A 15,646-nucleotide genomic window follows, 5' to 3' on the forward strand; every position below is an offset into this window, starting at 1 on the left:
ACTCTCTGAAGAAAGTCCATGGTATTTTGATAGGGATTGCATCTAATGATTCATTAGTTCACCTACTGTCTTGTCATTCTCCTACATGCCCTTCCTCTTCATTGTCTGGATAAAACCTGACACTGTAGCTTCTCTACTCTCAAACCGGGTACATGTGTGACGCCTGGCCATGCTGGTGCCATTGTGCATTTGTGGTCGTCAGCTCCTGCTCAGCTCTTCGCACTGCCCAGTGTTCCCATTCTGTCTCCAGCTGCAGGAACCCCAGCAGCGTCCCCTCCATCCTTGTCTGCTTTGTTTTTACTCAGTGCCCACGCCTGCTCATCTGACCTCCTGAAAGGCTCTTTCATCAGTCCCCTTGATCCCTACTGCCGTTTTGCTGGACAGCATCTGGGGAGTGTTATCATCTCGCCAGAATTCATGCTCTGACTATGGCCTTATGGTCCTTTGTGGTCTTCTGCCCCCATTCTTGCCCTGTTCTGCCTATTTAGACACTGGACTGTAGCCAGAGTGATCTTTTCAAAAAATCTTTTTTGCACAGTTATGCAAAAACTTCCCTTTGATTTGTTCTTATGCACAAGGCACTGCTTGATCTAGTCTCTACTTTGTCCATTCCGGTCCACTAGTAGTAGATTTCTGTTTCCTTGGTCTGGAACATTGTTTTCCCATTTTTTCCTTGCCTGACCAATTTCTGTCTTTGAATCTCAGTTTAAATGTCATTTCCCGTGACCACTTCCTTGACTCCCCAGACAAATGTGGCCCCTTTTGCAATAAGCTCTCAAAGCATACAACAAAACACTTGTTTCCCTTAACACTTGGCACTAGCAATTAGTCAGTTGTAATTATTTAATAGCTATTTACATAACGTTTACTGGGTATTCCTGTTAATACTGTGCTGTCTTTCCATGGGGAGTCCCGTCTCGCTCAAGGTCTCATGCCAAGTAGGTAGGAAGGAATTCAAACCAGGTGATAAGATTCCAGAGCCTGTGCTGTGGAAATATTAATAGACTACACTCCCCACTCCTTTCCCCTGCCACTAGTTTGCATAATACCTGTCTTCCCTGCAAGATGAGGACAGAGATTTTGTCTATGCTGTTGACTGCTACATCCCCAGCACATAGCACGGACCTGATAAATACCAGGTGCTTACTTGGTAAATATTTGTTAACTGGCTTACTTACAATCTGGCTTACAATCTCCAGTTTATTTTGAATATTTTTTAAACTTTTTAAATATTTATTTATTCATGAGAGAGAGAGAGGCAGAGACATAGGCAGAGAGAGAGAAGCAGGCTTCTTGCAGAGGACCTGATGTGGGACTCAATCCCCAGACCCAGGATCACCCCTGAGCCAAAGGCAGATGTTCAACCGCTGAGCCACCCAGGCGTCCCTATTTTGAATATTTTAATAGGAAGTTTAGACCTTGTAAAAGCCTTCGGGATGTATCTAGCAAGTTTCCCTGCCTCATTTCCCCCCTCAGATGTTTGAGTGGCTAGCTATTGTAAACATAAAAGATGAGGCCAATTTGTTGAATGGAAGGTACTAATCCTTGGGGATTCAAAGAAGGGAACACTAATTTTGGACTTGCAGGATGGAGTAAATCAAAGATTTCAGGAGGATGGGAGAACACTGGGATTAATGGCAGGATTTTAATGGTAGAAAGATAGAGGAGAGGAAGACAGAGATGGGGTGAAACGACAAGAGGAGCTACGACTTGTAGACCTAAAGAAACACACAGCTAAGCCTGCTATGTGCAGCTTATCCTCAGGGAGGGAAGATGGGATTGCTGTCTCCTGGGTACACTACGCACCAAACATAGCTCTTGAGCAGGTTCCCTTTCTTTCATTCTGACAACAAATACTTGCAGAGTATGTCTTAGAAGACTGAGGTTTCGAGGCTAATGCTGTGAATCCAAATGATAATCTTGCTACTAATTCCAGTGTATGACAAAGGTAATGTGATTTGAACTTTTTACCTTTAATACTTTTTTAGTGTTCTATTTATAAATTAATAAATCTCCCAGGGGCAGCCTGGGTGGCTCAGCGGTTTAGCGCCGCCTTCAGCCCAGGGCCTGATCCGGGAGTCCTAGGATCGAGTCCCACGTCGGGCTCCCGGCATGGAGCCTGCTTCTCCCTCTGCCTGTGTCTCTGCCTCTCTCTCTCTCTCTCTCTCTCTCATGAATAAATAAAATCTTAAAAAAAAAAAATCTCCCAGATACCCACCCACCCCACCCCAACAAAGATTTGTTTCCAGTTGTAGATTCTGAAACAGCCGCTTTGGTCCTGTCTCTTGAACCTTGATCTCTCTAATCTCCCTTAGGGCATTGTAAAAACTAGTCAGTTCACAGCTATCCTAATTGAGCTTTTATGGTTAATAAATCCATCATCAAATCAAAGAGCACTCTTCTAGTATCTTGATATTTTAGGATTAAAATGGCATTTTATTTTTGGGTAATGTTTCACATTAGCTGTTTAATATGGGGAAGGTGATACTATTTCCATTTTATATAGAAATACACTTAACAGGTAGGGATGCTGTTTTCAGGGATCAGCTGGAGAGTCAGTATCAGAGCTCACTAACTGTTGTTTATTACCTTTTAGAAGCCACTAAGAAGTATCAATAAATAGATACCCTCTACTTGTGCAAATTATTAAAGGTAGGTAAACTCTATTCTCTAGCCTCTTAGAAAACTATGTAGATTATGGAAATGTATCTTTATCAACAATTAAATTAGACACTGCAGTCAACAGATGTATCAAAGAAATGCCATGTTATTGAAGACTTGGAAACTAGCCTGCTGTTTTCCTAGTAGATGAAAATCCCAACAGCCAGAGAAGGACATGTTACACAAGGACTTAAATAGTGCAGTTAATAACATTAAACTTGTTATCAAGGTCCTGGGCCTGGATAAACATTTAGGGTCAAGTGTTTTTTTGATTTGGCCTGAAAACATGTATAGATTGTACTTAATCTTACTACTCTTTTTATTCAGGTAATGCATTTACAATTTTTCCACCTACAAATAGCTAGTCCCTTATTGTTTTGTATAGTAGTATTTGCAAAGCAGAAAGACTTCCAGGATTTGCCATGTTGGTGAAATGGAATGGAGACAGTTCAGGGCTTATGGTTGTTTTCTCTAGATTTTCCCTCTTAGAATTCTTTTAGCTCTAAGCAAACTTAATCAGGCTTCTTTCTTTTTGTTGTTAAAGATTTTATTTATTTAACAGAGAGAGCACACAAAGGGGAACAGCAGAGAGAGAGGAAGAAGCAGACTCTCTGCTGAGCCAGCAGCCCGATGTGGGGCTCTATCCCAGGATTCCCCAGATCATGACCTGACAGACACCCAACTGACTGAGGCACTCAGGCATCCCTAGCAGACTTCTTTTAAAATAGTCATTTTAATTCCCATTCTTGTCTATGGTTATAATTTTATTGTTTTCATATGTAGATCTTCAATCTCCCTGACCCTACCTTTTTTTTTTTTTTTCTAATTTTAATTATTTATTCATGAGAGACACATTGAGAGAGGCAGAGACACAGGCAGAGGGAGAAACAAGCTCCATGCAGGGAGCCCAATGTGGGACTTGATCCTGGGTCTCCAGAATCATGCCCTGGGCTGAAGGCAGGCGCTAAACTGCTGAGCCACTCAGGCAGCCCCTTTTCTTTTTTCTTTAAAGAATCTGAAGTTTGAGGACAGGGGTAGGACTGTTGAGTAGAATTAGAGGTGATAGGCTCATTTAAAGTATTAGTGTGCTTTTGGGTTGCATGGGCACAGATTTGTCCAAGGAATCCATATGCATCCCATACCAAACAACAGTTTGAACCAAGGCATTGCCTCTCGTGGAGCTTTTGTGAGACATCAGAGAAAGTTTGCAGCAGGAGCAAAGTATTTGCATAGGACTGTCATGCTTTAGCAAGACAGCAGAAAGTGTTGGAAATGGGTAACTTTTAGGTGACTGCTAAGCTGACTTTGGCTTTGCTTGTCACTCCAGGGACAAGTTAGGTTGTAAGTCAGGGTTGTCTGCACTTATGATGAGTATGCAGTTGAAAAGAAAGAGGTGTGTGTTTTAGATTCATTTTGTTTCCTTGTTGGTCTTATGCCTATCACTTAGAGAGTGTATGTAGATAGGGGAATCTTGAATCACTGGAAAATTATCAAAAGGTTTCCAAATCAAGAGATACGTTTTCTTTTAGTAAGCTTAATGTCTTGAAAACTAATTGACCCATCCTATGACAGTTATGAGCATTGAATCTATTACGCTTTTTTAGACGTTTTATTGAAGAGTATTATAAAGTTTCTTTCCTCGTAGATGGATGGCGACAGTGCTACCACAGATGCTTCTCAACTAGGCATCTCTGCAGACTACATCGGAGGAAGCCACTATGTTATACAGCCTCATGATGGTAAGAAAGCCACGGTTAAAGACATTCACTAGCAGAAACAACTTAGTGGGAATTATATTAATGTGATGCTCCAGGTTACTTTTATCTTTACAGGAAAATTAGCAGTCTTGTGTCAAAGTTCAGTGATAATCTAAAAAGACGTACCATACTGTTTTTATTAGAAATAGTCATCAAAAGAGAGATGAAGTCTAGAAAAGAATTCTATTAAAGTATGTTTTGGGGGCACCTGGGTGGCTCAGTCAGTTAAGCATTCAATCTTGATATCAGCTCAGATCTTGATCTCACGGTTTGAGTTCAAGCCCCTCATTGGGCTCCATGCTGGGCATACTTAAAATTGGCACAGTTTCTTTAAAGATTTGTTACTGATGTCCTGTTTAAGTATTAAGTATGACAAATTCTTACTTAATTGGTAGAGTAAATAGTTCTTCAGAGGGTGAGTTCCTAGCTATTGTATTTCTAGTACTTATGAACAGACTATTTTTGGGGTTTATTCAATATTAAGTTTGAACTATGTTAGGTATTAGAATGGCAGAATGTTGGCCTATGAGAAATGATGTACTTCAGTGTCATTCTGATGTGTAATATTAAAAAAATGTGAGAGAGATGTTTGTTTTTGAGAGAAAGATGTATACATTTTTAAAAATTTTTTTTTAATTTTTTTTTTTTTTTAGCGAGAGCTTGTGTGTGAGTTGGGAGAGGGGCAAAGGGAGAGAGAATACCAAGCAGGCTCCATGCTCAGAGTGGAGCCCAACTTGGGGTCAGATCTCATGATGAGATCAAGACCTGAGCTGATATCAAGAGTTTGATGCTTAACTGAACTGAGCCACTTAGCCAGCCACCCCGAAGATATATTTTTTAGGAGGCAGTTGGAAGTGGGTAATTAGTTACTTCATCCTGAAACAGAGACACACATAAAAATGTAACGCAAAAAAAAAAAAAAAAAAAAAAAAAAAAAGTAGCTCGAATCAGCATAAGTGCCTTTCTTTTTTTAATACATACAAAGAGTGGGAAATTTACTTACAGGATACTATATTTCATTATAAGAGGATATTAGTGGTACTGTGAAAGCTGCAGTTATATCTAAGTCTGTATAATTTGAGGATTCGCTTTTTATATAAACATTGGATCAGACTACAGCTTTGTTCAGAAACTTACATTAGTTTTATCCAATTGGGTAATATTCAAGTCCACTTTTTCCATTCTATATAAACTTGGTTTTGCATAAACATATAATCTCATAATCTGGCAATTTGCAAGGAACCATAGGTCATAGTCTGTAAGTTTTCTAGTTAAGCTATGTAACAAATATTTATGAGTACCTCTTCTGTGGAAGATAATCTACCAAGTTCTGGGAAGTATATAGAGCTGGTCCCTGGCCTCAGATAGTAAACATCTAATAGGGAGGATGAGAAATAAAAGGAATTATAAAATATGTCAGAAAAGGCTCAGAGAAGCACTTTGTGATATTCTTTGAAAGGAGAGATCACTTCTGAAGGTGCTGTGGAGATGTTTTTGAGCTTTCTGGAGAACAGATACATAAGGTTTTAGCAGGCTGAGCTGAGGATAAAAGGACTTGAGGCCACGGGTTTGAAACTAATAACTAGGTTCGGTTATGGCTGTGAGAATGTGAAAAGAACTACTATTGTCCTCCCCAAAAGTGATTAGGAAATTAGCCAGAATGGTTCTTAGTTTCAGGTAGTCTTCTCTATCTTGAAGTGAAGATGATGAGAAACTTTAAACCAAGTCCTTTTTGTTTCTTTAGATACTGAGGACAGCATGAATGATCATGAAGACACAAATGGTTCAAAAGAAAGTTTCAGAGAACAAGATATCTATCTTCCAATTGCAAATGTAGCAAGGATAATGAAAAATGCCATACCTCAAACGGGAAAGGTAATGCAGAGGACACATTTTACCCAGTTTCCTTTTCCAGGGAAGAGGGGAACATAGACCTACATGGGTGTGTAGTTCCTGAATACGGTCAGTTGTAGATTTCAGCCATTCAGCCCTCCAGCAAGTCCAGTAGCTCCTACAGTTCTGCACACTTTTTTTCTTTTTTAAAGATTTTATTTTTCTTCATGAGAGACACACAGAACGAGAGAGAGAGGCAGAGACACAGGCAGAGGGGAAAGCAGGTTCCATGCAGGGAGCGTGACGTGGGACTTGATCCCGGGTCTCCAGGATCAGGCCCTGGGCTGAAGGCGGTGCTAAACCACTGAGCCACCTGGGCTGCCCCATTTCAACACACTTAGTTACTGAGCAGTTCTGTTTGCAGTTCTCACACCCGTGCCCCCCCACCCCCACCCCAAACAACACTGCGTCCCCTTCCTGACTTGAAGCTGATAAAACAAAATTAAGAATCTCCTTTAAAATAGGTGCATTATGAGAACTATCAGGTTTGGGTATATGGAGTTGTAGCTTCTATGATGTTGCAGCAAAATTGGGTCACTTTGGTCTAATGAAAAAATCCTTAGATTTGGAATCAGCTATTTTTATATAATCATAAATATTAACATACATTTAAATTTAACTGGCATGATTTTTTTAAAAAGTAGTTCTGTCTTGAGATAACCATATAGACATTTATACCAACTTACAAAAACTCGTCACTCTACTCATCAATTGTTATGAATTACAATCCACATTTTTAATATTTTATATTGCACAATAAACTTTTTCTCATTGTAGCTTATAAAGTACTTACAAAAGTAATAAAGCTCACAAAGAAATATATTATTAAAATACATAGCTAAGCCTAGAAATTCCAATATGAGAGGTTCTCCTTATGTTCTAAAGGGAAATAAAGCACAACTGCTGATTACTGTTTCTGTGGCTAGGCCTGTGTTGTCTAGTACCTCAGGCCACCAGCCAAATGCAGTTATTGAGCACTTGAAATGTGGTAAGTCTGAATTAAGATGTGCTATAAATGTAAAACATACTTCAGATTGTAGAGGCTTAGTATGAAAAAAAGAAGGAAAATAATTTTAAAATAGATTGTGTTTAAATATTTTGATTTATTGGGTTAAAATAATTATTAAAATTCACCTTTTTTTAAACATAGCTACTAGAAAATCTAAAGTTGTGTGTACAGCTAGCATATTATCTTGCCCACCTGCATTTATGCAGCTCTTCTTTACTTTTCTCTGGATGTAAAATGGGCAAGGAGGTAGAAGACAGTACGTTTCAACAAGGCTTTTATTGTTCCTGTTAGAAGTGGCTTTGGAAGACGAATGGATAAAGAAGATGTGGTATATGTATACAATGGAATATTAGCAATTAGAAATGACAAATACCCACCATTTGCTTCGATGTGGATGGAACTGGAGGGTATTATGCTGAGTGAAATAAGTCAGTTGGAGAAGGACAAACATTATATGGTCTCATTCATTTGGGGAATATAAAAAATAGTGAAAGGGAATAAAGGGGAAAGGAGAAAAACTGAGTGGGAAATATCAGAAAGGGAGACAGAACATGAGAGACTCCTAACTCTGGGAAACGAACAGAGGTGGTAGAAAGGGAGGTGGATGGGGGTGGGGGTGACTGGGTGACAGGCACTGAGGGGGGCACTTGATGGGATGAGCACTGGGTGTTATGCTATATGTTGGCAAATTGAACTCCAATATAAAGAAAAGAAAAAAGAAAAGAAAAGAAAAGAAAGAAAGAAGGAAAGAAAGAAAGGAAGAAGGAAGAAAGAAAAGGAAGGAAAGAAGGAGGGAGAAAAGAAAGAAGAAAATAAATAAATAAATAAATAAATAAATAAATAAATAAATAAATAAATGGCTTTGGAATTGCATGATTTAATTCATTAGTTTAACTTTGAAACCCCACACCTTTAAGAGAAGAATTGCTTTTATAGTAAAGTGGCAGGTGTATGCTGCTTTTTAATAAATTCAAAATCTGTACCTGACACTTAATATCTTCATAATAAAAATGTCACAAGATGTCATTATTTCACTCCCTGTAAGCCTTACATGAATTCATTGTTTTGTCTTTTAAAAATTTTCTCTTGTCCTTATTTGTGGAAGTGCTAGGGCAAGGAGGTGATACCTGCATCTAGCCCACACTATACTATATACACTATGGGATTGATTCTCTTGGGGTACTTGGTTAGTAAGATTTCATCTTTACGGGATGGTAGGGACATCCAGTGGTTGCTTTTTTTTTTTTTAAAGATGTATTTATTTATTCATGAGAGTCACAGAGAGGCAGAGACATAGGCAGAGGGAGAAGCAGGCTCCCTGTGAAGAGCCCAATGTGGGACTAGATTCCGGATCTTGGGATCACGCCCTGACCAAAGGCAGAGGCTCAACCACTGAGCCACCCAGGCAACCCAGGCAAAGTGGTTGCTTTTATAACCTAAACTTACCTGTTTTCTGTGAATAGTTGTTACAGTGGCTTCTTTCACTGGCATTTGAGTTTTTATTCTCACTCCGAGGGTTGGGATTTTGATAGTACACATTTTGTCAATGTAATTAGCATGTTATTTCAAAGATGAAATGTCAACAGCCATGAACTAAAATCTGTATTCTTCTAAATAGCTTTTTATTTTTGTAGGTTGTTATGAATGGGATGGTTATATTCCCTTCAAATTTACCTGTGATTTTTCTCTTCAGATTGCAAAAGATGCCAAAGAATGTGTTCAGGAATGTGTGAGTGAGTTCATCAGCTTTATAACATCTGAAGCAAGTGAAAGATGTCATCAAGAAAAACGGAAGACAATCAATGGAGAGGATATTCTCTTTGCCATGTCAACCTTAGGCTTTGACAGTTATGTAGAACCTCTAAAATTATACCTTCAGAAATTCAGAGAGGTAAGTAAGATGATTTCCATTATGCTTTTAAGAAACTAAGATATACTATTTACTTTAATTTTTTAAATGTATCATCCATCAGAAGAAGCATGTAGTCATTTAATCATTTAAATAGTATGTCAAAAAAGTAAATAGTATGTCCTTTCTTTTTCCCTTTGTTACTAATGACATCATAGTTGGGTAATGATTGAGAGCATTGGACTCTGGATTACAACCACCTGAGGCTGAGTCCCAGCTCCACATGTGACATCAGGCAGATTATTTAATACATTAGGCTGTAGTTTCCTGGTCTGTAAAGTGAGGTTACTAATAGTACCTATCTCTCAGGGTTAATGAGTGAACTAAGTAAAATAATCTATGTACAGCCCTTAGCTTGGCATATAGTGAGCACTCAGTAATGGTAAAACATGCTGTGGTTATTATTAATTTAAAAGAGGTAGCATCTTAAAGCTTGGGGCCTTCTAGATAAGAAAAAAGGAATTATAACTATCTCTCTTTTTTTTTTTTTTTAGTTAAATTCTTTTGCATTTCCTTTTGGATTTATCTTTGCCCATGGTATGAATTTTGTGGAGATAAATTGAGATCAGCATATTTATTTCTACACTCCAACTTGGGTGTCAGATTCACGTTGCTTTCAAAATACTTTATTAGCTTTAATGTTAGAATCCCATTAAATTAGTGATCTATGCATCAAATGATTAAAGTATGAAGAGAATGTAAAAATTCTTCACAGTACTTTTCCAAATTTTTTCATCATAGAATCTTAGAGTGAATGAATGGAAACTTAGAGCTTTTTGGTCCAAACTATATTTTTGATTTAGGAATTAAGACTTTTAAACTTGCTGTTATAGTACTGCCCACTTGGCTGAGAGCTCTCTCTCTCTCTATATATAGTTAAATGATAATTTGGATCATTTATAGTAGATTTATGAGCTGAACATTTATAGTATTTTGCAGACTACTTCATCTGTAAGTAGATTTCTATTTTCCTTTTGATGTAGTGTGGAATTAGAATAATTTTATTTTTATCCATAAATATTTTAGATTTTCTAGGCCATTACTAACACTGTCTTGTGATGAATACTGCTTATATAAAAAGTTAGCATTTTGAAGGACCTCTTCATATATAATTAACCATAAGTGTAAATAAATATTTCATGCAGTGTTTGTAATAATAGAAGCTCCTAATTTTAGGAAACAAGCATTTTCATCTAGAAAACAGTTTCTTTTGAATACCAGTGATTACTTGTTAAATTTTTCCTTCCCCAGGCTATGAAAGGAGAGAAAGGAATTGGTGGAACAGTCACAGCTACAGATGGGCTAAGTGAAGAACTTACAGAGGAGGCATTTAGTAAGCAGTGTTACGATACATTTATGCAACTAAATTTGTTCTAAGTCCTGTAGTTTGTTAGCAGTTATTAATACTAAATGTAATGGTACTTTTGGAATATCAGCCCCGACTATTTTGACATAATACTATTTTGATTAGTTCTTACTAGTTCATGATCTTCTAGTTGAAGTCAGTGAGGGATAAGTATAGAAATTTAAATTCTGCAGACATTATAATCTTTTACCCATAGTTCTGATTTCCATAGCTTCTAGTTTTTGGTTTAAGATTCACATGAGGGCAGCCCGGGTGGCTCAGCGGTTTAGCACTGCCTTCAGCCCAGGGCCTGATCCTGGAGTCACGGAATCAAGTCCCACATCAGGCTCCCTGCGTGGAGCCTGCTTCTGTGTCTGCCTGTGTCTGCCTCTCTCCCTCTCTCTGTGTCTCTCATGAATAAATAAATAAAATCTTTTAATAATAAAAGATTCACATGAGATAGGAATATTGAGAATTGTAGCTTGTAATAAAAAAATCTTGTGATTTAAATAAATTTGAACTGAAGGATTTAAAAATAAAAAAACTGAATGGGGTGCCTGGCTGGTTGGAGGAGTATGTAACTCTTGATCTTGGAATTTGAGTTTGACCTCCACCCATTGGGTGTAGAGATTATTTAAAAATAAAAAATCTTAAAAAAAAAAAAAAGCAATATTGTCATTGGTGAAATAAAAGGTCTATGGTGATTCTACTTCTCATATAAAATTTATAGGTATATATTTTGTATTTCTCATATGTAAAATACATGCTGCTTAGTTAATGTAAGTGTTGCTCCCAGCTAAGCCTCGTGATATAGGTCTGCCTATGAATTAGAAACCCCATCTAGTCTCTCTCTGCAGATTTGTACACACAGGCAGTTAGCTCAGCTACATTTTAGAGAAACGAAGATTCAGAAAACTGAAAACTGTATGAGGAAAAATGTTTTTTTAGGGAAAATGTTTTTTTAGGGAAAATGTTTTTTTAGGGAACTTTTTTTAAAATGCTAAATTTGGGGGTTTATGATTTTTGTCCAAGATTACATTGATTAGTGGCAGAATTGTAATGAGACTAATGGCACAACCTTAGGGTTCAGACCCAAAGTCAATGCAATATCTTCCTGCTTTAACTTTTGTCTTATAGCTAACCAGTTACCAGCTGGGTTAATAACTGCAGATGGTCAACAGCAAAATGTTATGGTTTATACAACATCATATCAACAGGTAAATACAACCTTCTTTGTATTTTAAGTTATCTAAAAAATTGATTGTAGTCATTGATTTTTATTACAGGTAGTTAATTGCAGCACATTATGGTGGACCCATGAACAACATGGGTTTGAATTGCACAGGTCCACTTATATGTGGATTTTTTAATAGTATTATAGATGTGTTTTTCTCTTCCTTATGATTTTCTTAATAACATTTACTTTTTCTAGCTAGTTTTGTTGGAAGAATACAGTATATAATACATAAAGCATACAAAACGTGTTAATTGACTATGTTATTGGTAAGGCTTTTGGTCAATAGGAGGCTATTAAGATTTTGGAGAGGGAAAAGTTGTGTGAGGATTTTCAGCTGCAGAGGTTGGTGCCCCGAACCCTAGTGTCATTCAAGGATCATCTGTATTAAGGACCTGATAGGGGATCCCTGGGTGGCTCAGTGGTTTAGCACCTGCCTTCAGCCCAGGGCGTGATGCTGGAGTCCCAGGATCGAGTCCCGCATCGGGCTCCCTGCATGGAGCCTGCTTCTCCCTCTGCCTGTGTCTCTGCCTCTCTCTGTGTCTGTCATGAATAGATAAAATCTTTAAAAAAAAAAAAAAAAGGACCTAATAAAGAACGTTATTGAAAATTGCTTTCTCAAAACATAAAATTATATATTCTCTTATTGATTAAAAATATGTACACATATACTCATATTTGCATAGATTTCTAGAGAGATACATAAATTATTAAAGTAGCTCCCTTGGGTAGACAGAATGGAGATTTGGGGGTGAGAAGTGGATTTATTTTCCATTGTCTATTGCTTTTATTTGAATATCTACAATATATGTTATTTTTAAAAAATATATATGTTATTTTAAAATATTTTTTTCTTTAATTCTGCTCAATTTAAATTTTCTGCTCTTAGATTTCTGGTGTTCAACAAATTCAGTTTTCATGATCTGAAGAAATGGTGGCATGGGGAGTGGAGAGAAGAAGCAAAAGAGTCTGTATGATTCTGGAAACAGAGACCTTATAAGGAAGTGATTGGGGAAAAGATGTCTCTTTGTATATTAAATAGCTGTAATGTAGCTTCCTGATGCTTGACTAATTGAGGTGTTAATTCTGACTTGAGAATCTTTTTTCATGAATGATTTTAAAGAAAAATTTGGATTTTAAAGGTATTAAAATATTTTTGTTTTGTACGAGAGTTTGTTGCTCTGTATGACTCCTGTATGCATTGTATATTGCAATTTATTACTGTCAGAGATTTGTAGACAGTTTCTTATTTTCATATTGAATCATGTTACTTTTGTAATTCAAGTAAGCAGCTGGGTTAATTCATGATGTTTGCCCTTTTAATAAAATATAAGGGTAGAGTTCATTTTGAATGCAAGTTGCCTTTTTATAAATTTGAGTTTGTCTTGGTTATATAATATCTTGCATGGTAACCTAGCTAGATTTTTAGCATTTGCCATATTTATTAAAATTAATTTTTTGTAAAACATTCATAGCTTAAGCAGCACCATTTTTTAAAAATGTAATTGAAAAATCAAGTGTGAATGCAGAAGCAAACATTGTCTGCCCTATTAAAAACTTGGTGCCCGTTAACAGTGTTTACACTGTTCATTGTGCCTGTTAAGATAGTTTCAGTTTATTGGAGCTTTTGTTAAGATCAGATTTGTTTTTGAGTTACATTATTATGAGTGTTGGAATTCATTTAAGCTTAATGTAGTCCAAAAAAAAAAAAAAGCTTAATGTAGTCCTAGTGCTCTTGAAATGGTGCCATTTTCATTTTTATATGATTTTTCCAAAGCATATCTTCAAATACTAAAGTATCCTCTTCCAGAAGAGGAATTTTATAGTCTGATGGTAAATGTCCTCGTTTTACCTTTTTAATTGATATGTCAAGTTTCCTAATTATACTATGGGAACCTAGAAACGTCAGACATCATTGTGTGTGTACAGACCTTTCTCTACATGGGTGAGTGAATGCAGTGGAGAACAGAGTGTGTGCTACAGATGGTGTGAAACAGAAGCCCCAACTTCTAGTGCTGTCTTGATCTTTGCAATAAACTAAACTTAGATAATGTAACTTTGTATAATTTAGTAGTATGTACTTGGGTTGTTCCTTTTTTAAAATGAGGATTTGTATATTCTCATCTGGTTTTTTTGGTGATGATTAACCTGTTTTGGGTTTGTTTTTTTTTTTTTATTTAATATCAACAATTGCTATTGTATAATAGTTTGCCTAAAAGACGATTTAAATGTCATCCTGTAAGGACACTCAAATTTATAAGATAGAAGCAATTTCACAGATATGGGCTGAACAGAAATATTTACCTTGTCAGAGGGAGACTGGGGCACATATTTGGGCTAATCTGAGGTTAATAACTTCCTCAATACCCTCCCATTTAATTTCAGTATAGAAAATTCAAATAGGCAAAAAAGGGGGAGGGGGCATTAAGCAAAATCAACTATCATCCTACTATGCTGAAATAACCAATGTTAATATTTTGGTAAATATCACTTGTCCTCTTACTTTGCTAAATATGTATATTTTTATAAAAATGGGCTCATACTTGCTTACTGTTTTGTAACCTGCTTTTTTTCACTTAACAATATATTGTAAACATCTTTCCCAGGTCATTACATAGTCTTTTATTTTTATTCATTTATTATTCTGTTAGTATGGCTGAACTATAATTTATTTAATCCTCTATTGGACATTTTGACTATATGCATCTTTTCACAGTTAAAAATACTTCACTGAATCATGTGTACATCCATGACTATTTTCTTAAATTCTTAGAATTGCTAAGGTTAACAGACACACAAAATTTTAATGCTTTTGATAATTCCATAGTAGTGTATTTCTGAAATAGTTTCCATTTGATCCAGTACATAACTGATAAAAGCATTTGGTGTTTGGTTACCAGATTCTTTCTCTAAAATTAAAGATTGCACTATGTTTAATTATCAATATAAACTGAAACAAATTTCTAAATTTAATAATTTGATGGTAGTAATAAAACCTTAGGTGAAATCAGGTCAACTTTGGGTTATATGGCCTTTGTCCTAGGAAAGAACACTGACATTCTGCATGTGTCACACACATGCTCTCCTTTTATGCATCTGGGAGGTACTGTCACCTTTTTACGTGGCCTGTGTTACATTTCATTAAATGTCATGTTTTCTTCCTCTAGAACTTAAGTAGATAAACTCCTACAATAACCTAAAAGTGTTTTCTTTATAACTTTGTAGCTACTGCTTTTCTGAGTATCTGAGAAATGGGCTTCAGTGACTAGTCGTAACAGGACTTGAATAGCTCCTGTCTCCCCTCACTACCTTGTAACAGATGCTTTAGTCTAGAGAGAATTATTATTTTTTAATGCTACCTTCCCAGTGTCATACATTTGGGTATGATGATGTGTTAAGCTGTTTGTATTTCTTTTCCTTCTACAGTGTAATATCTATGCAGTATTTTCCTTTCTTCAAAAATATGCCTTATTGTCTGTTTTCTAGATTGCCTTAGTGATTTAAAGGAGTATCAGTTCTACTGATACTAACTGAACACAGTTCTGAGGGCCCAACTAAAAGATTTCTGCAGTGGTAGAAGTTAAGCATGATAAACTAAATAGCTTCTCCCATTTGCCAGGAATAAAGTCTTATAGTAGAAGGTTTTAAACATCTATATATTTTCTCTTTAGGGAAAGTTATTTTACAACAGTCCAAAACAAGACAATATATGTTGCTTTAGGTGATAAAGTACATTTCTGAATCATTCAAATGATATCAGGTAAGATCTATACCAATAGCTGAGCTATCCTAAATGTATATTTTTGGTTTCTCTGAATTAGGCAACTTATTTATGTTT

The 15,646-nt window shown here is 36.4% G+C and overlaps 1 protein-coding gene across 6 annotated transcripts in view; it reads left to right on the forward strand.

Moving 5' to 3' along the window:
* NFYB (nuclear transcription factor Y subunit beta) overlaps positions 1-14,418 on the forward strand; it is a 29,640-nt gene extending 15,222 nt beyond the window's left edge. For 4 of the 6 annotated variants that reach the window (XM_041738812.1, XM_041738809.1, XM_041738810.1 and 1 more), the window contains exons 3-8: positions 4,307-4,400; positions 6,163-6,293; positions 9,014-9,211; positions 10,481-10,562; positions 11,712-11,791; positions 12,698-14,418. In XM_041738812.1, the coding sequence (XP_041594746.1) occupies positions 4,307-4,400; positions 6,163-6,293; positions 9,014-9,211; positions 10,481-10,562; positions 11,712-11,791; positions 12,698-12,730 (618 nt within the window). In that variant the 3' untranslated portion in view covers positions 12,731-14,418. Of the gene's footprint in view, positions 1-2,596; positions 2,653-4,306; positions 4,401-6,162; positions 6,294-9,013; positions 9,212-10,480; positions 10,563-11,711; positions 11,792-12,697 lie in introns of all 6 variants that reach the window. The other 2 variants (XM_041738814.1, XM_041738813.1) reach the window with 1 other exon arrangement.
* The last annotated feature ends 1,228 nt before the right edge of the window (positions 14,419-15,646 follow it).

Source organism: Vulpes lagopus, chromosome 23 (genome assembly GCF_018345385.1).
Source record: "Vulpes lagopus strain Blue_001 chromosome 23, ASM1834538v1, whole genome shotgun sequence".
NCBI classification, from domain to species: Eukaryota; Metazoa; Chordata; class Mammalia; order Carnivora; family Canidae; genus Vulpes; species Vulpes lagopus.